Source organism: Podarcis tiliguerta (assembly GCF_965153285.1).
Source record: "Podarcis tiliguerta genome assembly, chromosome: 3".
Classification (NCBI taxonomy): Eukaryota; Metazoa; Chordata; class Lepidosauria; order Squamata; family Lacertidae; genus Podarcis; species Podarcis tiliguerta.
Genome location: NC_139536.1, coordinates 119,183,751 through 119,208,727, shown reverse-complemented (window position 1 = coordinate 119,208,727; position 24,977 = coordinate 119,183,751). Strand labels below are relative to the sequence as shown.

Here is a 24,977-nt window from a genome sequence, read left to right as displayed (position 1 = left end):
AGGATAAGAATAAGGATAACAACAACAACAAGTCCAGACTCAGAGGCAGAAGCAGAGGCTGGAGAGGAAGGGGGGCAAGAAACAAGGATGGCAGGCAGGCTGCAAGGGGGTCTCCCCCTCCTGCTGTGACCAGCTCATCTCCCAGGACTAGAAGAGGTATGAAGAGGGCAGAGCAGAAACAGCAGTGTCAACGAAGTCTCAGGCTGCTTGGGAAGGACCCAGGGGAAGAGGAGACTTAGGCAACTGTGGGAAGATGGGGACCTTCAGTCCTCACAACTGCCTCATGGAGGTGTTTCTTTGAATAAAGAGTTAACTTCACTGACACCATGTGAGTTAATACTGATCTGCTTTTGGCCCCTGCCTCTGATACCTGAGTTAGCCAGAAGCTCACATAGGATGGGGGGGGGGGTGCGGAGAGAAGCTGCCCGTGTCCTTTCATCCTACTGCGCTGAGCATACTGGGGAAAATATAGTGTGCTCCACCAGTGGACTGGAGGAAGAAAGTTCCCCCTCAGGGTTGCAAGGCTATGATAGGATTCCTGGCTGGCAACTCTACTCTGCTCCACCTGTCTTGTCCTGATTTTTCAATCCCTCTCTGAGCAACAATCCACCTGCCACCCACATATCCTCAGCCTGAACATCTGGATTAGCGAGGGAGCTCCTTTCAACTGCTCTAGAATACATTTCTCAAATTGTGTTGCAATGTCTGGAGAAATGCAAAATCTTCATACAGGAATTTGTAAATATAAAATTTCTCAATGCTTACCGACTGATGAAAGGCCTGATGTTGTCTCCTGTAATAGGAGCCATACTCATTGGCATTGGCTCAGGGGTAGATAACCAGTAAGAATAATCATTTCTTGAGGCAAAATTGCATACACTGTTAATGTTGCAGAACAGGAAAGGCATTGTGCTGAATTTACGTAGACAGCTCCCAGCTGTGCCTAAAATAGCAAAAATAAAGGACTGATTTTTCTACAAAAAATTGTTTTCTACGAAACCAAAGCAATTTATACAAGGCTAGAGAACTATGGTCAGGATTCAGCTAATGAGCCCTATAAGGACTGCGCAAGGATTTCTGCATAGACATGGATCTTCCTCTCCATGTCACTCTGAAATTGCAGGGAGAACCCGCAGAACAGCACACAGGTGGAGAAGAGGGAAGGTTGGGGATTGTGGGCTAAAATGCCATTCCTAAAAACTGATGAAAAAATGCTTGGGCTTTTGAAGCATCAAACAACTGGGCACAGCTGCTCTGCTTGTGAGGTCTGGGCTTAAGGTGGCTGTTCACAGGTGGACCCTGCCTGTTCACTCCAGCAAGTGGCAAAATGCCCTTCAGAGCCACATGAAAATGTCTTCAGCTGTCCAATAGATTTACAATTATTATGAAGTTTTAATTTTGGTTAAAGAAAAGAAAATAATTTTAGGTTTTCACATTTTCCAAGTTATTCTTTAAAATAATGAATTAAAATGTTACAATCTGTGAATCTACGCAGTGCAGTGGGGGATGAACAAGTACAGGAAGAATGCAGGTTCAAGTGACAGGTTAAGACTTCCCCAAACAGCCCAGGATCCCATTTATCAAGACTGGCTTTTTGAGGCAGAAAGAAGCTTAATGGCACCTTTTAGATGCTGCAGCAGTTGACAAAACTAAATTGTCCACTACAATTTTACTTGATTTAGGGAAGGCAATTGCGACAAAGGTGTCTTTCTCTAATGTAATATGCTCATTTGACTCAATTTGTTTTGTGCTCTCTTACCCAAGTCCTGACCATGGGCCCGTTCGTTTCCTTGTACATAAAGCAAAGAATACCCGTGGAACATCAGTCTTGTTCCAGATGGGCATGTTGGCTCCTCTGTGCTTTGGCTGTGCCTGGTCACAAGGAAACCGTGAGCTACAGAGGGACTCCCTGGTGGACCCATTGACCCTGGCATGCCTTCAGGACCAGGTGGGCCAGGAAAGCCTCTAGGACCTGCAAGATAAAAATTGTATATCTAAGATAGTTCACTGACAGTGAATTCGTTTGCACCTCACACAGAGCCAAGCCATTGCTGAGCACGGAAACAATGGGACACATTTAAAAGTAAACATACATGGATTGGCATTGTTTGAGTTACACAGCAGTAAATCTAAACACACTTACCTGGGAATAAGTACCACTGGGACTCACTTCTGAATAATGTGCCTTTAAATAATAAATCAAGAATTGCTCTTGACTTACTGACTCCTCTATTAAACTCCTTAGGACTTGGCACTGGACGACATACAGAACATAGCAACCCAGAAAGATGGGTGGGGTATAAATAATAAAATTATTATTAATTATTATTATTATTAGCAATGGAAGAAGATTGGACTTGCCTGGAGGACCAGCAGGACCAGTTTCTCCTTTCTGACCTGGCATTCCATCAAATCCCGGAGTGCCTGGGAGACCAGTCACACCCACAGGTCCCGTTACACCTGTTGAAATAAGGATGTGTCATTACAGTGGATTTATGGAGTCACTATCATTTGAAATTCCCAGTAGTGATGTATGGAAGTGAGAGCTGGACCATAAAGAAGGCTGATCGCTGAAGAATGGATACTTTTGAATTAGGGTGCTGGAGGAGACTCTTGAGAGTCCCATGGACTGCAAAAAGGTCAAACGTATCCATTCTTAAGGAAATCAGCCCTGAGTGCTCACTGGAAGGACAGGTCCTGAAGCTGAGGCTCCAGTACTTTGGCCACCTCACGAGAAGAGAAGACTCCCTGGAAAAGACCCTGATGTTGGGAAAGATGGAGGGCACAAGGAGAAGGGGACAACAGAGGACGAGATTATTGGACAGTGTTCTCGAAGCTACCAGCATGAGTTTGACCAAACTGCGGGAGGTAGTGGAAGACAGGAGTGCCTGGCGTGCTCTGGTCCAGGGGGTCACAAAGAGTCGGACACGACTAAATGACTAAACAACAACAAATCATTTGAAATAAGATGTACAATGGGCAAATCAGTATTCTAAACACCTGGGGAGCAGCTTCCAAGGGTGTGCAGGGAATCACTACATCAGTAGTGGGATCTGGATCCAGCCAGTGGAGTGGATACTTATCTCTCCTACCCACCATGGGCCTGTTTTCACCCACATCCTATTTTCACTTCTTTATATACTTTGTGGTACTAAAAAGGTAAAGGACCCCTGGATGGTCAAAGGTGTGGGGTGTAGCACTCATCTTGCTTCAGGCCGAGGGAGCCAGCGTTTGTCCACAGACAGCTTTCTGGGTTATGTGGCCAGAAAGACTAAACCGCTTCAAGTGCTGTTTACCTGCCCCGATGCAGTGGTACCTATTTATCTACTTGCACTGGTGTGCTTTCGAACTGCTAGGTCCCCGTTGTGTGGATTTGAACTGCTGACATACCGATCAGCAGGTACAAGAGGCTCAGTGGTTTAGACCACAGTGCCATTCACCATTGTGGGGCTGGCTAGAGAGGGCATGTGGTGTGAGATGGAAGGAGGCAACACTGAGCTGGGATGTGGGAAAAGGGAAATGGAAGCAGAGACATGGCAACTGTACAAAGACCCCTAAATGGAACCCCTTCTCCGCCCAGTAAATGCCTATTTTTCCCTGGCCCAGCCCTATTTCAGGTTGTAGAGTGTGGGATAAGAAAGCTGTAGAATCCCCACTCCCTCCAACTCTCATCTGCTGCAGCTACCAAACTTCCACCATCACTTCCTGGGGCCCCACCACTGGCAACCACTGAGCAAATGAGCTTCTCTCTCTTTCTCTCTTTTTGCAAACATCTTTACTGATTTCTTTAAAAAACAAACATTCATGAAATCACTTTGTAACTTCTTTGTAAATTTTCCTGTAACTAAACATGTGATTCTAAAACGTAAGAAAATAAAATGTGTACTTCATCTGATTCATTTGTACTCCATTTACACCCTTCTTACTTGAGTCCTTTATTTTACTTAGTTGAATGCCACTCATAACACATCTATATATTTGGTAATCTAATTTTTCCACTGTATTTTAGTATTTTTCCTTACAGGAGTTATTCTAAACCAGTCAAAAAAAATATCTCTCCATACTATTTAAATATATTCCAATCATTTTTGAATTTTTGCTTCAGGTTAAGAACTTTGCTTCAGGATAAGAACAGAAATCGGGTTCCAGTGGCACGGCAGCAGCAGGAGGCCCCATTAGCTAAAGTTCAGGTTAAGAATGGACCTCCGGAATGAATTAAGTACTTAACCCGAGGTACCACTGTATTTCCAAATTTCTTTTTATCTCTTTCCAGATTGGTATATAATTATCTTTGTACAAATTTATATTTTAACTGTTATCCATATGCCTAAATGCGTAATTTTCTTGATGATCATAAGGCCTATAAACTTGTAATTCTCTTTTAGTTAAAAATGTTTTTAACTAACATTTTGGTTTTATCTTTATTTAATTTTAAGCCTGTGACTGACCCAAATTTGTTTATCTTCTCTAAACTGTTGGCACACTTTTTCTTGGGTTTTCTGTTGTTATCAACATCATCATCATCATCATAGACTTTTATTGTGCTAGCCATAGGCCATGGCATCATACAGAAAAATAACAACAAAAGCAAAAACAGCAATAACCATAAAAATAATCAGGCACCACACATATGATATAAACCATGGTCACAACTACTAAGATTATTTGTTGCATAAAATAGAATAGTTGAATTCTCTAGTAAAATATGCCAAATTAAATATCCGAATCCCCTTTGCAGATGACCGTTATTTTATCTAATTCTTTCCTCCTGATCTTCTTAGCTGCCAACGCATAGAGTGCTACTTTATAAGTTACAAAGTCATCAGCATCGCTCAGCAGCCATTTCACCCTTTCCCCCTATTCAAATGAGTTCCATTCGGAAACAAGGGTTTTATGAATCGGTCTCTTGGGTATATATATAACGGGCACTGCAATAAATAGTGGCACAGGTCCTCCACACAGGGTTGCCCACAGAGACAAAGTCTCTCTTCATAATGTACTTTGCCGTAGCGTCCATCCAACACCGCCGAGGGCATCAATTGGAATCGTAATTCTGTGAAAGCGATTCTAAGCACGGCAAGTGGGAGCTTTGACAGGTAACAGGCCTGGGTATGCTCCGTTTTAATAAGTGGGAACCATGGTGAGCTCTTGGTAGAAGCCATCATGGTTAGATCCCTTTCTGCATAGGACCTAAAGAGACAAGCTCTTAAGTGCCTCTTAAGTCACCTGAAAATCTTGTAATTGATTGGGGCAAGAGGCGTTGGATACCATCCTTCCAACATTGGTTCTGTTTCTGTTCTGTGTGTGACATAGCGGGGAATCTCTCCTCCAAAAGAAATTGAAGTCTTTTCACATAATTTAAGCACAGGTAATCAATTCTAGCCTGTATTGTTGTCACGTCAGCTTCATAGCTGACGTGAAGAAGAGCAGCTGGAGTCCCGTTGGGGAGCGAGAGCACTTTCCTGAGGAATTTGTTCTGCCATACAATAGAATTTCATTAATGCCCCACAAGCTTTCTGCACTGCCCCACAAGTTTCATAGCCTCGATGTGCCCCTTTCCATTATAGTGTCTCAGTGAAAAGAATTCCCAGATATCTGATATAATTCTTCCGTGTCGATTTCAGTCTACTCACTAAAATGTCTGCAAAGATTTTATAATCATTAAGTAATGAGATGTGTCCGTAATTTTTAACAGCTGATGGCCCTGAAGATGGTAGGCTTCCTCCCATGATTCTGGCAGCTTTCCTGTATTTAAGATGTTATTTACATCTTAAAGATGTTATCTTTAAATGGTAATGACAATAATTCTTCTACTTTTTTATAATATTTGGCTGGCAATCTTTCTGGACCTGGACCTACTTTCATCTTTTTCATTGCCTGCTGGATTTCTATCATGCTTATTGGAGCCGCTTCCTATTTTGAAATCTTCCAGAGTCTATTTTGGTTTAAGAACTTGTCCATTTTTTTCTTGATTTTCTTTGTAGAGTTCCCTGAAATATGCCAGGAAGCTGTTAGTTATCTTTTTTTGGTTCCTCAATTATTTCTCCATTCACAATCAATTTATTAATCATTTTTTCACATTGTTTCTTCTTTAATTGCCATGCCAGCAGCCTACCAGGGAGCAACTGAGCTTCTCTGCTGCAAATGAAATCTCAGCATCTGCCCCTAGAATAGTTCCATTCTGGTACAAGTGCAGAAAGCCATAGAAATACCCTAGAAAGTGATAAAGACTCCTTCCTCTGTAGAAAGTGGGGCAATAGGTTAACCAGAAATATGTATCTTATTGAAAAAGGCTTGTGCCTTTCTCCAGCCACATTGCAGCCCTCATGGAAATGGACAAAGTGCATGTCTCATTGGAAGAATGCATCTGAGCCCAGGCACCATGTGTCTCACTGTTCTGGACAGCCTAAACTGATTTCCAACATGGTGGTAACAGCTTTGCTGTGACTCACCTGATTTGGCCTTGCAAACCTATGAATTCTAGAAGAACTAAAAAGCCTCTCACCTTGTTGGCCTTTTGGGCCTGGAGGACCAGGAAATCCCTTAGGGCCTACTGGGCCTACAGGGCCAGGTTCACCTGGTTCACCTTTCAAGAGCTGGAAGGGGCCTGGAGGACCTGGTGGGCCTGGAAAACCTGTCAAAGATAAAGAGTAAATAATGTTCACTCAGCAAATTACATTGTGTCAATATTATATGTTGAGGGGATTACAAACAAAGGTGCTAATTGGAGAGGCCCCTTAGGATCATGTTATATATTTGAAATTCTGCTGATTTCATTAAAAAAAAATATTTCTGCTCCTTGACATCAGAATAATCATTTTATCTTCAGGTTTGATGTCATATGTGCTGAGCATACCCAGTCCCAATGAAGACACACATTTGGAAGTTTAGCTCTATGTTGAAAAAGCACTCCATTATGTCAGCTCCCAAAGTACAAGGGATATAAGCACCACTCCTGCTAATTAGCTAGCTAGGCTGCAACATGGACAGTTGGAGCAACAGCGCAACCACACCCCTTCCAGTTTACTTCAACACTCTCATCTGACACAGGTTATACAAGCAACTAGCAATTTATCCTGTGCAGTAGCTCCAGATGCTCATGTCGTTCTTGGACATAGTGGAGGAAGGTACGAGGAAAACTCTAATGGCCAATTCTCTGGGACTGTGCCTCCCTGCAACTCTTCCCTCACCCCCTCTTCCTCCATCTCCGAGTGCCTAGACACTCCCCCCTGCTTCATGGGTGGCACACAACCCCACAAATCACTGGCCTGGATCATTCTCCTGCCCCCCACCTCTTCTGCCCACCCCTCAGACACCAGCCTGTCCTTGACATCAAACCTGAAGATAAAATGGACAAAGCTATGACATACCTTTAGCTCCGGGAAACCCTTGGTCACCTTGTTCTCCTTTGAGTCCAGGAACGCCTGAAGAACCTTTTGGACCTGGATAGAAATTAAACTTCAGTATAGGCAACTCTTCTGCTTATTTATCTACTAATTCTAAACCACACTTCCTACATACCAAATACTTGAACTATTTTATACTTTCTACTTGAGTACAATCATGGAATCATAGAACTGTAGAGTTGGAAGGGACCTCAAGGTTCATCTAGTCCAACTGCCTGCAATGCAGGAATCTCAACTACATTGCATCCATGACAGATGGCCATCCAACCTCTTCTTAGAAACTGTCAGTGAAGAGTCCACCACCTCCCAAGGGAGTTAGAATGAAAATCTATTTCCTCTTTATTGTCACTCTAAATCAGAAGACCATGTAGTTACTGATGGCCATTATATCGTCCTTCATACCTTGAGGGCCTGGAATTCCAGAAGGCCCCATGTCACCTTTTGGGCCAGCAGCTCCTGGAAAGCCAGCATTGCCCTGCAGAAGAGAAAACAGCCCTCAGATATGCCTTTGGAGACAAGTGACACACAGATGTGTGGACAATTTCTAAAACTGCAACAAGTCAAGCAGTCAACACGTATCTCCTGAAATTGAATAGACAAGTAAGTTATGCATAAAAAATGATCTGCTACATGGCACAAGACTCCAAGTTCTGCATATGAAATAAGTGGGTAACACAATTTGCTATACGTTGTAGAACGAGGTGGGAATTGTGGGAAATAGCAGTCAAACATAACTACGTAAGCAGTTTGACATCGATGAGAGTGATGTGAAGCTCCTGTTCCTGTTCCTAACTCTATCCTTGTCCAGAGAGTACTCCCAAGCTATTCATGGTTAAAAATATTTGTGAACAGGAGCAAAAAGCTCTACAGGAAAAGATGGATTGTGAAAAAAGCGAAGTATTTGGGAATTGAAATAACAATGAAAAATATTAACCTTTTTGACAACAAATGCAAAAAAACTGGAGAGAAATTAAAAAAGATTTTAAGATTTGGAACAGATTAAAATTGTCGTTTTGGGGAAGAATTTCAATAATCAAAATGAACGTTCTCCCCAAAATGTTCTATCTCTTCAATATGATCCCAATTATGAGTAATATGTTTTGATGAATGGAGAAAAGATCAATACAAATTGTTAATGGATAAAAGAGAAAGATTTAAAATTATATTATGAGATTTAAAATTATATTATGTATTGTTAAAAATAAATTTAAAAAATGCAATGTAAAATTTATGCCTTATTACTAGAGTGGAACTTGAAAGATGAAGTAGTAAAGGAGGTAGTGGTCAAATGGGCACAGGAAATCGGCCATACAATTTACCTAGAACAGTGGGAGAGGCTTTGGCAAGTGGATACCAGATTTACCGCCTGCTATAGCATTAAAGAGAACTTTATGAAAATGTTCTTTAGGTGGTATCTGACACCATCAAAACTTGCAAAGATTTATAAATGAAAGTCCAATCTGTATTGGAAATGTGATAAAGTCAAAGGGACAATGATTCACGTTCAGTGGAGATGTGAAAAGATTAAGAATTTTTGGGGTATTATACATGAAGAGTTGAAAAAGATGCTCCAAATCCCCATAGAAAACAAAGCAGAGGCGTATTTATTAGGTCTACTGTATTAGGGAAGGACATCCAACAGGAAATGAAAACAATTTTTCTATACGCTACGGCAGCCGCCAGAATAGTTCTTGCTAGTAAATGGAAAGGTGAGACAATACCCACAAAAGAAGATTGGATATGTAAATTAAATGGATTTATAGAATTGGCAAAGCTAAAAGCAGCCATAAGTCTCTAGACAAATAAAAAATGGCAGAATGGCAATGTTTCGAGGAGTATATGGAAAAACACTGCTCTAAAAAGAATATATTGATATGCATGGATTAAGTATAAGCGAGAATAAAAACTAGAAATGGTTATAAGATGTATTATCCAAAGAATGCAATAATATTCAAATTTGAACCAAAGGAAGTCAAGGAAAGTGTGTGTGTAGGGTTTATGTTTGTAGTGTAGGGTGTATATGTATTTTCTTTTGGTCAATTTTGTATCAGTATTTGTTTATTTCATTTTCATTTTCTGTATCATTTATTAATAAATAAAAAATAATAAAAAGAATAGGTTTTTGTTGCTAGACTCTTCTCCATGAGAGAGGATGTGAAGCTGCTTCTCTTCCTGTTCCTAACTCTATCCTTGTCCAGATAGGGGCACAGCTGGGCCATGATCTGAAGCTGATGGCAGGCACTCGGCACCACTGGGCCACCTGCGCCTCAAGTGACAGCAGAGGATCCAGGAATACTCCCAAGCTATGTCCCTATGTACCTGCTCCTTCAGAAGGAGTGTAATCCCCTCAAGAGCAGGTCACCTCCCAGCCTTCTGGTCTGGGGGAACCACCCACCAACAGTGCCTCAGTCTTATCTGGATGGAGTGAAGTTTGTTGGCTCTCATCCAGTCCATTACCGAGGCACTGCTTCACCTGCAGTGGATTAACTTGGTATCAACTTTTAAATCGCCTGAGATGTCATATTACAAAAGTAAAATATTGTAGTAAGAAGTTTAACCATTCAGACAATATAGTTCTTATCTCTTTTTTACAGCAGAAGAATGCACAGAGCATTGTGCTTTCAGACAATGGAGTGCTGGCCTGGTTTTGAGTGATGATGTTTTCTAGCTGAAGTGGGTGAAATTGTCTATATTTCCCATGTTACATTCATTTCTTTTAGGTCCTGTTTCCAATCCTCTTCCTTCCATGCAATGTTCAAATTAAGGAGAGTCAGGATGTTCACCCTGTCACTTTTAGATGTCGCCTTACACTGTATTTTGTCCACCTCACTATTAGAATGAAGTATGTCTCATGTATACTTAATACTAACATCACAAATGAGATCAGTAGCAGGGTTATAGGCCTTCTGGCATCTTAATGTTTCTATGCTTGAGGTCTTGCAGAAACAATTCATAGTCTACCTGCCCTTTAGCGCACAATGTGAGATTCTCTTTAACAGCAAAGTTGTTGAAAACAATAATCATGTAAAAAAAGAAGCAGCAATATCATGTCATTGGGAGGAGGGTTCTTTTGGGCAGCGGCCTAGATTCCTGTGGGCCAAGCTTATTAATTTCCACCTCTGGTGTTAACTTAGCTCACCATTTTAGAAAAACATCAATTAGTCCTTTTTGCTCCCCGCTCTTGTTCAATTAGACTGTGAACCCAAATATTATTTTGGTGTCCAGAGTTTTCCTGATACCCAAGTTTGCTAATAAAGCTCCTTGATAGTTAGTTAAATCCTTAATTCCATCTGGATTGTGAGATCAATTCGGCCCAACCATGACTGCGAACACCTGCTCCAAGTTTTCAATTTTTGTCTAATCTCTTGGATCATTGGACCAAAATTAAGCTTTTCCAAATTTTGAAGGTTCCTGGGGATAATAACTCCTAAACATTTAAAGTATTTCTGACAAAGTTTTATTCCAGTGGAGTGCTGAAGTTGTAGTTGTACATCAGGTGGCATATGAATGCATAGCAGGTCTGATTAGCTATAAAGGTAAAGATACCCCTGCCCGTACGGGCCAGTCTTGCCAGACTCTAGGGTTGTGCGCTCATCTCACTCTATAGGCCGGGAGCCAGCGCTGTCCGCAGACACTTCCGGGTCACGTGGCCAGCGTGACAATCTGCATCTGGCGAGCCAGCGCAGCACACGGAACGCTGTTTACCTTCCCGCTGGTAAGCGATCCCTATTTATCTACTTGCACCCAGGGGTGCTTTCAAACTGCTAGATTGGCAGGCGCTGGGACCAAACGACGGGAGCGCACTCCGCCGCGGGGATTCGAACTGCCGACCATGCGATCAGCAAGTCCTAGGCGCTGAGGTTTTACCCACAGCGCCACCCACGTCCCCTTGATTAGCTATAGTTAACACAAAAACCAGAGACCTTTCCGTAAGCACCAAGAATTTTCATTACTGCAGGGAGATTTGTTCTAGGGTGAGACAGCATCAAGGCTACGTCATCTGCGAACATGTTCACCAGAGGACTCTGCCCATTAATTTGTATTCCAGACACTTCAGGGTCTCCCCTAAGTGCTAGAGCCAAGGGTTCCATGGCCAGGGAAAAAGCAGGGGCGACAATGGGCTTTGCACCCTGACCCATCAATATAGGCTCTGAATGCATACCATTTATCAAAATATTTGCAGTACAATCCTGATACAAGGTAGTCAGCAGTGCAGTGAATGAGGCTCCCATGTCAAAACCGCGCAAGGTTTCAAAAAGAAAATTCCGTTCAAGACGGTCAAATGCCTTCATTGCATCCAATGTAAGGATGGCTGTCGGTGCCAGTTGGTTTGATCCCCAGTACAGTGGTGCCTCATAAGACGAAATTAATTCGTTCTGCGAGTTTTTTCGTCTTGTGAATTTTTTCGTCTTGCGAAGCACCGCTGTGCATTGACGGTTTCCCATAGGAATGCATTGGCGGTTTAAAAAAAAAGGCGCAAGACGTTTTCGTCTTGTGAAGCAAGCCCATAGGGAAATCCGTCTTGCGAAGCAACTCAGAAAACAAAAAACTCTTTCGTCTTGCGAGTTTTTCGTCTTGCGAGGCATTCGTCCTGCGAGGTACCACTGTATATTGCATTGAGGATCCTCCTAATTGGGGTAGTTATTGACCTTTGCCTAATAAAATCTGTCTGATCCGAATGTACAGTGGTACCTCGGGATGCGAACGGGATCCGTTCCGGAGCCGTGTTTGCATCCTGAACAGAACATAAGACACAACTGCGCGTCTGAGCGGGTCGCGTTTTGCCGCTTCCGCGCATGCGTGTGATGTTATTTTGACCGTCTGCACATGAACGAGCAGCGAAACCGGGAAGTAACACGCTCCGTTACTTCTGGGTCGCCGTGGAGTGTAACCCAAAAATACTTATCCTGAAGCATATTTATCCCGAGGTATGACTGTATATAATTCGGTACAATCATCGCTAACCTGTGTTTGTAAGTAATTTTAAATCAACATTTATTAATGAGATAGGCCTATAGGATTCGACTGACTCCAAGTCTTTATTTGGTTTTGGTAGCACTACGATGTGTGTGTTTCTCCAAGTTCCAGGTATCAAGCCATGATCCTTTATATCTGTAAATGGGGCCACAAGTTCAGAAAAGGTTTTATAAAAATAGCCAGTAAACCCGTCTGGTCCAGGTGCCTTAAATGGTTTTGTCTTTTTTATACTAGCTAATATTTCCTTCAAGTGAAAAGGGTTGATTTAAGTAAGTTGCATGCTCTTCTGTTAATTTTGGAATGTTAACTCTGGCCAAAAATTTCTGAATGGTGTTTAGTGATGGTGTTTCAGAAGTGTATAAGGTCTTAGTTAATTTTAAGTTTATCATGTGTTATTTCACCTTTGCCTGTTTTTATTGAGTGGAATGTTCTGTTTAACTTACATTTCTTTAGTTGGTTTGCCAAGATTGTTGAGGTTTTTATTATTAAATTCATAGTACTGTAGATTTAAATATTGAAGGGATGTTACTATTTTTGGTATTTCTAACATGCCTAATTCTTTCATTTTTTGAATTAATTTGCGATACACTCTGTTACCACATGTTATTTTATGTTTTTCTTCTAATTCTTTTATTTCTTTTTCTAATTGGATATGAATATTTGATTTTCTTTTTTTGATTCTACTCTTCTCACTGATTAATGTTCCTTTAATTACTGCTTTGAAGGTATCCCAAATTAAAGCTGGGTTATATAATCCTGCATCATTGATCTTAAAAAATTCTGGTATCTCTTTTTGCAACTGTTTGAATATCAATTGATCTTCTAGTAGCCATGGGTCAAGTCTCCATACTGGGTTCCTTGGGTATCCTCCTTCTCTCAGCAGTTCAGCAATAACCATAGCATGGTCAGAGACTTCTCCTGCTTTGATCTCTGAGAAGTGGATCCGATGGATCCATCCCTCTGTCAATAAATAATCAGTTCTAGAGTACCGTATGTTACGGCGTACAAAACAGCTTTGTATCCCTGGAAAATCACCCCAAAAGTCGGGGGTCATCTTATACCCCGGGTATACACATTAGGAAGGAGGAGAGGGAGCTGGTGAGCAGAGGCGCCCCTTCTGCTGTCGCTCCTCCTCCCTCCCCACAGAAGGGGGTGTGGAAAGTCCTTCCAAGCGTGGCGCTCACCTGCCTGCCCGCCAAACGCCTCGCCTCAGGCTGCTGCTGCTGTGGCAGAGGCAGCAGAGGGGTGCACGCTCTGCCCCAGCGGCACTCAAACTCTATAACTCTTAAACACTAAAATTGAACAGCAAAAGTTGGGTGTCATCTTATACGCCGGAATCTACGGTAGTTTGTATGGCAATTACTACAGTGAGTATAGTCCCTTAAATCAGAGTTTGCCATTCGCTGGATATCATATAAATTGATTTTTTAAAGAATTCTATACAGAAGGGTTTTTGTTGATGGGGAACCTCTATTGACCTTTTTTTCCTGACCTGAACAATTTCTGTCAAAATATGCATTTAGGACTAAATTGAAATCTCCCCCCAGGATTGTTCGACCTTTTAAAAAAAATTCCAGTTCCGTCAATGTTTTTTCAAAAAATTCTTCCTGTTGGTTGTTTGGTGCATAAAGATTACCTATAGTCAGCCATTGGTCTTGAAATGTGCCCCTGATAAACAAGTAACATCCATCAGGATCACTAGGAGGGGTTTGTTCAGGTTTAAATTCTGATTTATCCGCAACCCATGTTGTTACCCCACGAGCCTTAGATGTTTCCTGAGAGGCAAACCACTGTCCCCCAGAGGAGGGGAGGGGAGACGTACTCATTGTAGCCCCCCTCCTCCTCTGGTGAGTCTCCTGGACCAGAATCAAGTCCGGTCTCCCTTTTCCTTCCAAACCCGTCTCCTTTGTATGGGTGACCCTAGTCCATTAACATTCCATGTGATTATTTTTAAATGATCCATACTTGCTCCAGAATGATTAGTACATTATAGGAGCACATGGAAAACATTATATCTAACAAACCCCAAACTTCCCCTCCCACCTACAACAAGAAAACTCCATCCTACTGTTGGAACCATTGTGGTATCCACAAAGTAGTAAATTCTACTCTTTCAGTAGTATTAACAATAGGGGATGACCAAAATCACTGCTTCCCCCCCTCCCAGGAACATTCTATGACAGTAAAGTTACAAAGCAAGTCATAAAAACCAAAACAAAATGATCTCACGCAGAGCAGAAGCCATTTTGTGAGATTCTCTGTCCATTTATCTTCTGTATTGGATTTTTCTTTCCTTTAATTTTCTTCACTGTCTTCCCCCGTTGTTGTTGCCATTCAAAAGGGTCTTTTTATGTCTCTTCATTGGTGCTTTCCTCCACTCCTTCTGTTGTCATGTCTTCAATCTGTACATCAATCTGTTTCAATAATTTTTTGGCTTCTACATGCAACGCTGCTACCTTGGTTATTCCATTATGAGTGATGATCGGCCTAAAGGAGAATCCCCATTTGTATTTTATCCCTGCATTGCGAAGCGATGTGGTGTATGCTTTGAATTCACGACGTCGCTGCAAGGTCCCAGGAGAAAGGTCTGGGAAGATAGCTATAACAGAGTCCTCATGTTCTATTTTTTTCCAGTTTTCTGAAACGTTGCATTAAACCATTTCCCACCAAGAATGTGTTAAAGCAGACAATCACATCTCGGGGGGGGGGGGGGTGTCCCGTTTTTAGGTTTAGCTCTCAGGGCTCTGTGTATACGTTCTATATTTTCTGCAATGATTTTGCAGTCAGTAAATAATTCTTGAATCCATGTGTGGAAGGCCGCTTTTACATCTGAGTCTCCAAAATTTTCAGGTAGGCCCCTGGGAAAGTTTCCTTTTCCCCGATCTTGACAGTCTTCCAGTTGGATTCTAAGGTCTGCTTGCGAACGTTTCAGAGTTCTAATAGATGTTTTATTTTTCAAGCTTAATTCCATTGCTGTGTTTGCTGTAGTTTTAACATCATTCACAGTCTCAGTTAATTTAGCAATGTCTTCCCTCAGTGAGAGGAAGTCTTTTGCCCAGTCTTGGGCTAATTCCTTCCTGATTAGGGCTACTAGGCCTTGTGCCAGGGATGCGGGTGGCGCTGTGGGTTAAACCACAGAGCCTAACACTTGCTGATCAGAAGGTTGGTGGTTCAAATCCCTACAATGGGGTGAGGTCCCGTTGCTCGGTCCCTGCTCCTGCCAACCTAGCAGTTCAAAAGCACGTCAAAGTGCAAGTAGATAAATAGGTACCGCTCTGGCGGGAAGGTAAACAGCGTTTCCGTGCGCTGCTCTGGTTCGCCAGAAGTGGCTTAGTCATGCTGGCCAAATGACCCAGAAGCCGTACGCCGGCTCCCTCGGCCAATAAAGCGAGATGAGCGCCACAACCCCAGAGTTGGCCATGACTGGACCAAATGGTCAGACGTCCCTTTACCTATTTTCAAGGCCTATCAGTTTCCCTGCTTCTGCTTTTCCATTTTTGGAAGCTTTGGCAGCTATTTTGGGGCCTGCCATTGCTTGGCCTGTGCCTGAGGGAGATTCTTTCAAAGGTAGTGAAATCAATGAATCTAGGTCCCTTTTAGCAATCCAGACTTGCTAAAGCTGTCCTAACAGGGGAATTATTTTTAAAATGCTTACTCGTCATTGTCTCGGTTTGTGCTGGTTATTGTTCTCAGGAAGGAGCTCAGCGGCGATTCAAGGCACCATCTTGGTTGATGATGTCACCATCCCCCCCGCCATTCTTGATAAGGTCAGCATGCAGGTTGGCAATCTTTGAAGGACCATTTTGTCATTTCCTCCTTTTTCCACCTTAGCTACCATGTTTAGAGATTGATTTGGGGCCATGCCTTTTTCAAAATGCATGAGAGAGAATAAGAGAAATAGGTAAGGTCATAATCCTTGCTCCTGGTCCCAGATGTGCTAGGCAGCCTTGCCTACTGGTACTTGTAACAATTTTGAAGGTTCAATGGGGGGTGGGGAGTGCAGGAAGTTGAGCACTGGACTCAACCTGTTGCTCCAGCATGTGCCCCCTTCAGCAACTATTTAGTACAGGGGAGTACATTTTTAAAACACATATATACTGGTTTGAAAATTAATTCAGAACCAATTAATCTAGTAAATGAAATTAACAAACACTATTTCATTATGTAATAACAGATAAATCCATTAATACAGTACTCCTGAAAGTGACTTACAGGGATTCCTTGCTGCCCCTGGTCACCTTTGAGTCCAGGTCTTCCTGGTGTTCCTGGCCATCCTGGGCTTCCTTTTTCTCCTTTGACTCCTTGTAATCCTGGAGCACCTGGAGAGCCTTGTGGCCCAGGAAGTCCTAAAACAGGAATGGAAAAGTTACTTATGGGCAATACAGTGGTGCCCCGCAAGACGAATGCCTCGCAAGACGGAAAACCCGCAAGACGAAAGGGTTTTCCGTTTTCAGAGGTGCTTCGCAAGACGAATTTCCCTATGGGCTTGCTTCGCAAGACAAAAATGTCTTGTGATTTTTGAGGGTTTTTTTCACTCCCCAACCCCTTTTTCTAAAGCGCTAAGCTGCTAATAGCCTTTTAGCAGCTAATCCGCTAATCCCTTAAGCCTTTAATAGCCGTTAATAGCCCTTAAACTGCCAATAGCGCTAATAGCGCTAATCCGCTAATGGGCTTGCTTCGCAAGACAAAAAAACCGCAAGACGAAAAAACTCGCGGAACGGATTCTTTTCGTCTTGCGAGGCACCACTATATTGTTGTTAGAAGAAAACAAATGAGCCTGGCCAAATAATGGCTGACTATGCCCAAGGTAAAACCAAAGAAGTGCCCGGGAGCAATAAAACACTTCAAAATCCAAAATGAATGTGACTTTCACAATTCCATTTCAATAATCTTGTGGAACCTGGAAACAACAGCATTTGAGATGTACATCTATCTATTAAAAAAATATTCATTGATACATTTTGCTTTCCAAATAACAATAATGTACCTAAAGAAACTCTTAAGCCATTTGACATTCTGTAATTAAAATAATAGAATCAGAGAACCAGAGAATTGTAGAGTTGGACATCTAGTCTAACTGCCTGCAATGCATGAATTACAACTAAATCATTCATGCCAGATGGCCAGCCAACCTCTGCTTAAAAACCTCCAAGGTAGGAGAGTTCATCACCTTCCCAAGGGAGTCCTTTCTGAGCATCAGAAGGTTCTTCTTGATGTTTAGTCAGAATCTCCTTTCTGAAAACTTGCAGCCATTGATTCGAGCTCTACCATCCAGACCAGGAGAAAACAAGCTTGCTCCATCTTCCATGTAGCAGCCCTTCAGATATTTAAAGATGGCTATCATGCTCCCAGCCTCCTCTTTTCCAAGCTAAACAGATCCAATCCTCTCAATTGTTCCTTATAAGGCTTGGTTTCTAGACCCTTGGTCATTTTCGTTGCCCTTCTCTGCATACGTTCCAGCTTGTCAACAACCTTCTTAAATTGTGATGCCCAGAACTGGACACAGGACTCCAGGTGTGGTTTCACCAAGGCAGAATAGAGTGTGACTATTACTTCCCTTGATCGGAACACTATACTTAGAATCATAGAATCATAGAGTTGGAAGAGACCACAAGGGTCATCGAGTCCAACCCCCTGCCAAGCAGGAAACACCATCAGAGCACTCTGACATATGGCTGTCAAGCCTCTGCTTAAAGACCTCCAAAGAAGGAGACTCCACCACACTCCTTGGCAGCAAATTCCACTTTCGAACAGCTCTTACTGTCAGGAAGTTCTTCCTAATGTTTAGGTGGAATCTTCTTTCTTGTAGTTTGGATCCATTGCTCCGTGTCCGCTTCTCTGGAGCAGCAGAAAACAACCTTTCTCCCTCCTCCATGTGACATCCCTTCATATATTTGAACATGGCTATCATATCACCCCTTAACCTCCTCTTCTCCAGGCTAAACATGCCCAGCTCCCTTAGCCGTTCCTCATAAGGCATCGTTTCCAGGCCTTTGACCATTTTGGTTGCCCTCCTCTGGACACGTTCCAGTTTGTCAGTGTCCTTCTTGAACTGTGGTGCCCAGAACTGGACACAGTACTCCAGGTGAGGTCTGACCAGAGCAGAGTACAGTGGCACTATTACTTCCCTTGATCTAGATGCTATACTCCTATTGATGCAGCCCAGAATTGCATTGGCTTTTTTAGCTGCCGCGTCACACTGTTGGCTCATGTCAAGTTTGTGGTCAACCAAGACTCCTAGATCCTTTTCTGTTTACTTCTGTTGATACAGCCTAGAATAGCATTAGCTTTTTTGTTGCTGCACCATACTGTTGTACTTTTCACATGTACTACTAGTAGGCCAGGGGTCCCCCATCTTATATTTGGGCACCTGGTTCTTCCTGCCTAAGTACAGAACCTTCCATCTGTCCCTATTGAAATTCATTTTGTTAACTTGGACCCAGTCCTCCCATTGTTAAGGTCATTCTGAATTCTGATTTTGTCTTCTGCAGCATTAGCTACTCCTCCCAGTTTGGTGTCATCTGCAAATTTGATGAGCATCCCCTCAATTCCAACGATGCATAACATCAACATTTCCATTTTGGGAATAGATCAGCATGAAATTCTTTCACTCAATTTTTTTTTGTTCTTGAATAAGTACTGTTGGACGATCATTGTACATTAATTGTTCATTAAGTTTGTAAAAACACATACAGGTACAGTTGTACCTTGGAAGTTGAACAGAATCTGTTCTGGAAGTCCGTTCGACTGCCAAAACATTCAAAAACCAAAGTGTGGCTTCTGATTGGCTGCAGGAAGATCCTGCAGTCAATCGGAAATGTGGAAGCCCTGTTGGACATTCAGCTCCCAAAAATAGTTCACAAACCGGAACAGTCACTTCCGGGTTTGCGACGTTTGGAAGACAAAATGTTTGGGAACTAAGCTGTTTGACTTACAAGGTACAACTGTATGTTGTCTATAAATACTCTTACCTTGAAGCCCAGGTCGGCCTTGAGGTCCCCGGTCACCCTTAGGTCCCTCTCCAATTTTGCCTGGCAATCCAGGAACACCTGGTTGGCCTGAAGGACCCTGAGGGCCAGGAAATCCTGCTTCTCCCTTTGTACCAGGAATCCCTGGACTACCTGGGGAGCCTGGGGAGCCCACATCTCCTTTTGCACCTAAGATTTAAAATGACAATTATTTAGGAAACTCGTTATCTTAGACATATGAAGTGTGGAGACATATGAAGTGTCTGAAACTGAGTCTTGGTCAGGACCAAGAAAAAAACATGGAAGGCTTAATAGATGACATTTAACTGGAAACTTGTTTTGGGGATGGGGAAACAGTTTAACTTAGCAGGGTGTGTGTGTGTAACTGTGCTCTGATAACCATAGATGCTTTCAATGCATTAGCCATTCTGTGTTATCGCTCTACAGAGAAAGCTGCCTGTTCTGTTGTTTGTAGCTCTGGAACAGACCTCTTCAACTTTATCAAAGTTTGTATAGATGTCACCTGAGGAGAAATAGCGGAGGAGAGAAGGCAAGCAAAATGCGAGGGAGATAGAGAAAGATACAGGAAATTGAATGCAGAATTCCAAAAAATAGCAAGGAGAGACAAGAAGGCCTTCTTAAATGAGCAATGCAAAGAAATAGAGGAAAACAACAGAATGGGAAGAACCAGAGATCTGTTCAAGAAAATTGGAGATATGAAAGGAACATTTCGTTCAAAGATTACCATAATAAAGGACAAAAGTGGTAAGGACCTAACAGAAGCAGAAGACATCAAGAAGAGGTGGCAAGAATACACAGAGGAATTATACCAGAAAGATATGGATGTCTCGTACACCCCAGGTACTGTGGTTGCTGACCTTGAGCCAGACATCCTGGAGAGTGAAGTCAAATGGGCCTTAGAAAGCATTGCAAATAACAAGGCCAGTGGAAGTGATGGCATTCCAGCTGAACTATTTAAAATTTTAAAAGATGATGCTGTTAAGGTGCTACACTCAATATGCCAGCAAGATTGGAAAACTCAGCAGTGGCCAGAAGATTGGAGAAGGTCAGTCTACATCCCAATCCCAAAGAAGGGCAGTGCTAAAGAATGCTCCAACTACCGCACAATTGCACTCATTTCACACGCTAGCAAGGTTATGCTTAAAATTCTTCAAGGAAGGCTCAAGCAGTATGTGGACCGAGAACTCCCAGAAGTGCAAGCTGGATTTAGGAGAAAGCTAGAGAGTTCCAGAAAGACATCTACTTCTGCTTCATTGACTGTGCCTTTGACTGTGTCGATCACAGCAAACTATGGCAAGTTCTTAAAGAAATGGGAGTGCCTGATCACCTCATCTGTCTCCTGAGAAATCTCTATGTGGGACAAGAAGCTACAGTTAGAACTGGATATGGAACAACTGATTGGTTCAAAATTGGGAAAGGAGTACGACAAGGCTGTATTTTGTCTCCCTGCTTATTTAACTTATATGCAGAATTCATCATGCGAAAGGCTGGGCTGGATGAATCCCTAGCCGGAATTAAGATTGCTGGAAGAAATATCAACAACCTCAGATATGCAGATGACACAACCTTGATGGCAGAAAGTGAGGAGGAATTAAAAAACCTTTTATTGAGGGTGAAAGAGGAGAGCGCAAAATATGGTCTGAAGCTCAACATCAAAAAAACGAAGATCATGGCCACTGGTTCCATCACCTCCTGGCAAATAGAAGGGGAGGAAATGGAAGCAGTGAGAGATTTTACTTTCTTGGGTTCCATGATCACTGCAGATGGTGACAGCAGCCACGAAATTAAGAGACGCCTGCTTCTTGGGAGGAAAGCAATGGCAAACCTAGATAGCATTCTAAAAAGTAGAGACATCACCTTGCCAACAAAGGTCCGTATAGTAAAAGCTATGGTTTTCCCAGTAGTGATGTATGGAAGTGAGAGCTGGACCATAAAGAAAGCTGATCGCCGAAGAATTGACGCTTTTGAATTATGGTGCTGGAGGAGACTCTTGAGAGTCCCATGGACTGCAAGAAGATCAAACGCATCCATTCTTAAGGAAATCAGCCCTGAGTGCTCACTGGAAGGACAGATCGTGAAGCTGAGGCTCCAATACTTTGGCCACCTCATCAGAAGAGAAGACTCACTGGAAAAGACCCTGATGTTGGGAAAGATGGAGGGCACAAGGAGAAGGGGACGACAGAGGATGAGATGGTTAGACAGCGTTCTCGAAGCTACAAACATGAATCTGACCAAACTGCGGGTGGCAGTGGAAGACAGAAGTGCCTGGCGTGCTCTGGTCCATGGGGTCACGAAGAGTCGGACACGACTGAACGACTAAACAACAACGAGGAGTCCCTCACACCCTGTGATTCTTGGTTGAGAAGTTGTTGACTATTATTATTATTATTATTATTATTATTATTATTATTATTATATCTTTTCTTGGTTTACAAAAGTATGTGCAACGTCTCTCTCTCTTTTCTTCCAAGTAACATTTTTTACAGATCAGTTTCATTTGTTGAGACATTAGGAAGAAGAGGGGGAAAGAGGTGGGGGGGGGCAAAGGTGAGTGGGGTTGGGGTTGGGTGGCGATGTTTCTATTATACTTAATATATGTGGGGTTTTGTGCCAGTGTTGCTTGTGCAAGTTCTCTGCTATTCACTTGTGTTCCTTTGGTGGTGAGAAAAGTTGGGGTTGACCTAGGGTGTGGTTGTTTGTTTGTGATTGGCTGTGGTGATCTTTGTTTTCATGTATGAGTGGGGTGTGTGTGTGTTTTGGATTAGGTTAGCCATACTGATTTGTATGCTGTTGGTGGATTTTTGTCATTGTCTTGTTGGGATGTGTATGTGATAAAGGGGAGCAATACTGGGATAAAGGTGTCTTTGTCCCCGTGTCAGTTTCAGTTTATTGGTTAATTTTTCTAGTAAGGCTGTTTCCCAGGTTGAGAAGTTTGTTGAGGAGAGGGTGAACAGAACAAGCAGAACTACTAGAGATTGTCTTACTTTTGTTTGTTACTATGTCATTTGTGTTTTTATGTTGTAAACCACCCTGCTCCTGAGGGCAGGGTGCCTCCTGCCTGAGGGCCCTGCTTCTGCCTCTGTCTACCTGGCCCTGACAGGTTTTATAAGGACTGCTGCTTTATATCCTTTTAAATTCTTTTTTGTGTGTTTTAACTGTTTTTAACTGGGTTGTAAGGATATGTACTTGGTGGGATGTGCCTGGGAAGGGAGGAGCATGGGGAGGCCCAATTTCAGTGGTTCTGGGTAGGGGGAGGTATGGCTTGGGAGGAGGGACAGAGAGTTAGTGACTGTGCCAGTCCCTCCTCCAATTCGGGGAATTGTGGTTGTCATATCAGCCAGCCCTCGGGTCTGTGACTGCTGCTGTTGAATGTCAGGTCAGTCCAGAATAAAATCTCCCTCATCCATAATTTGATTATGATGAGGAGGCTGATCTGGCATGTATCACTGAAACCTGGGTGGGTGAACAGGGCAGAGTGGGTCTCACCCAGCTGTGCCCAATTGGGTACTCAGTGCAGCATCAGGCCAGACTCAAGCGTTGAGGATGGGGAGTTGCTATGGTCTATAGAGATTCTCTCTCTATCTCCAGGCTCTCTGTCCAGTGGCGGGGGGGGGGGGGTCTAGTGTGTGTGTTCCAGGTTGGGGGAATGGGGACAGACTAGGATTCTGCTGGTTTACGGTCCACCTTGCTGCCCAGCAGTTTCCCTGCTTGAGTTGACAGAGCTAGTCTCGGAGGTGGTATTGAGGACTCCGAGACTGCTGGTTCTGGGAGACTTCAACATCCATGCCAAGGCAGCTGGCTCTGGGGTGGCTCAGGACCTCATGGCCATGATGACAACCATAGGGCTGTTCCCACATGTCACCGGCCCAACGCACATGGCAGGCCACACTCTGGACCTTGTTTTCTCGACTAGGCAGGAAGAGGGTGATTTGAAGGTGGGGGACATTGACATCAGTCCCTGTTGAGATTTAGGATTGACAACACTTCCTGTTGAGATTTAGGATATCAGTACCTTTTCACCTCCGCAGGGGCAGGGGACCTATTAGGAAGGTCTGTCCTCGGAGGCTGATGGATCCAGTGGATTTCACAGTGGGATCCAGTGGAAGACACAATCGCCCCTGAGTGCCCTCTACCACTTCACAGAGCCCGATTGGCCCCCTGGTGTACTCCAGAGCTTTGGGCAAGGAAGCAAGCTGGGAGACAGTTGAATGCAGGTGGAGGAAAGATCTGAATGAATGAAACCGAACACTGGTAAGGGCTCATTATCGAGCTTACCTAGTGGCAGTGAAGTCAGCAAAGAAGGCATACTTTGCTGCCTCCATTGCATCTTCATTATGTCGTCCGGTTGTACCGGCCTTTTACAGGCTGGCCCAAAGAAGGTGATAGCTTGCTGTGTCTTGTTTGCAAAGCATTTTGAGGATAAAATCGCTTGCATTCACCAATATCTTGACTGCTGTTATAGCAGATGAATCTCATGGGGTGGCCAGAGCACAGTCTAGTCCTGTTGTGTTGGAGGAATTTCAATTGGTAAGTCTCGAGGATGTAGACAAGGTGCTTGGATCAGTCAGGGCAACCATTTGTGCCCAGACCCTCTTGCCCCTCTTGGCTGATAAAAACCAGCAGGGAGGGAACAGCTGGCTGGGTCAGGGAGGTCAATGCCTCTTTACGAGGGGATAGGTCCCTGTCTGTTTGAAGGAGGCAGTGGTAAAACTGCTTCTTAAGAATCTTCCCTGGTTTCAGAAAACATAACTAACTACCGGCCAGTTGCTAATCTCCCTTTCCTGGGCAGGGTTCTGGAGCGAGTGGTTGTGGACCAGATCCAGGTGCTTTGGGAAGAAACTGATTTTCGGGATCCATTTCAAGGGTTTAGGTATGGTTTTGGCACAGAAACTGCTCACCCTGTATGACTTTTGTTGAGAGAGAGACAAGAAAACAAGTCCCTGTTAATTCTTTTCGACCTCTCAGCGGCTTTTGATACGATTGACCATGGTATCCTTCTGGAGTGACTCTCTGAACTAGGGATGGGTGGCACCACTTTGCGGTGGTTCCAGTCCTACTTGGATGGTCATTCCCAGAGGGTTGCAGCCCTGTGGAACCTTCAATGTGGGTTCCGCAGGGCTCAATCCTATCCCCCACGTGGCAAGGTAGCTCACTGGAGCAAGACGGTCTGAGCATATTACACCGAACCTGGTCCACTGGCTACCAATTAGTTTCTGAGCCCAATTCAATGTGCTGGCTTTGACCTATAAAGCCTTAAACAACTTAGGACCGCAATACCTCAAGGAACGCCTCTTTCCATATGAACTTACCTGGACCCTGAGATCATATTCTGAGGCCCTCCTTCATGTGCCTCCTTCTCAAGAAGTCCGGAGGGTGGCAAAATGAAAATGGGCCTTCTCTGCAGAATGGGCCCCATCTGTGGAATGCTCTCCCCAGGGAAGTTCGCCTCGTGCTTTCATTACATTTAGGTGCCAGGCAAAAATGTGCCTTTTTAACCAGGCCTTTGGTTGATCTGTTTGAGATCCTATACCCTTTTAAAATGTGGCTCTTTTCTGGTTGTTGTGTGTTATTGGGTTGTTGTTTTTATTTTGATTATATATATGTA

The 24,977-nt window shown here is 43.3% G+C and overlaps 1 protein-coding gene across 4 annotated transcripts in view; it reads right to left on the bottom strand.

Moving 5' to 3' along the window:
* COL4A1 (collagen type IV alpha 1 chain) overlaps positions 1-24,977 on the bottom strand; it is a 177,760-nt gene that overhangs the window by 7,091 nt on the left and 145,692 nt on the right. For all 4 annotated transcript variants that reach the window (XM_083435551.1, XM_083435550.1, XM_083435553.1 and 1 more), the window contains 8 exons: positions 19,355-19,540; positions 16,596-16,729; positions 7,809-7,881; positions 7,371-7,442; positions 6,506-6,634; positions 2,362-2,460; positions 1,760-1,972; positions 766-943 (listed from right to left, as the gene is read on the bottom strand). In XM_083435551.1, the coding sequence (XP_083291677.1) occupies positions 766-943; positions 1,760-1,972; positions 2,362-2,460; positions 6,506-6,634; positions 7,371-7,442; positions 7,809-7,881; positions 16,596-16,729; positions 19,355-19,540 (1,084 nt within the window). The remainder of the gene's footprint in view (positions 1-765; positions 944-1,759; positions 1,973-2,361; positions 2,461-6,505; positions 6,635-7,370; positions 7,443-7,808; positions 7,882-16,595; positions 16,730-19,354; positions 19,541-24,977) is intronic.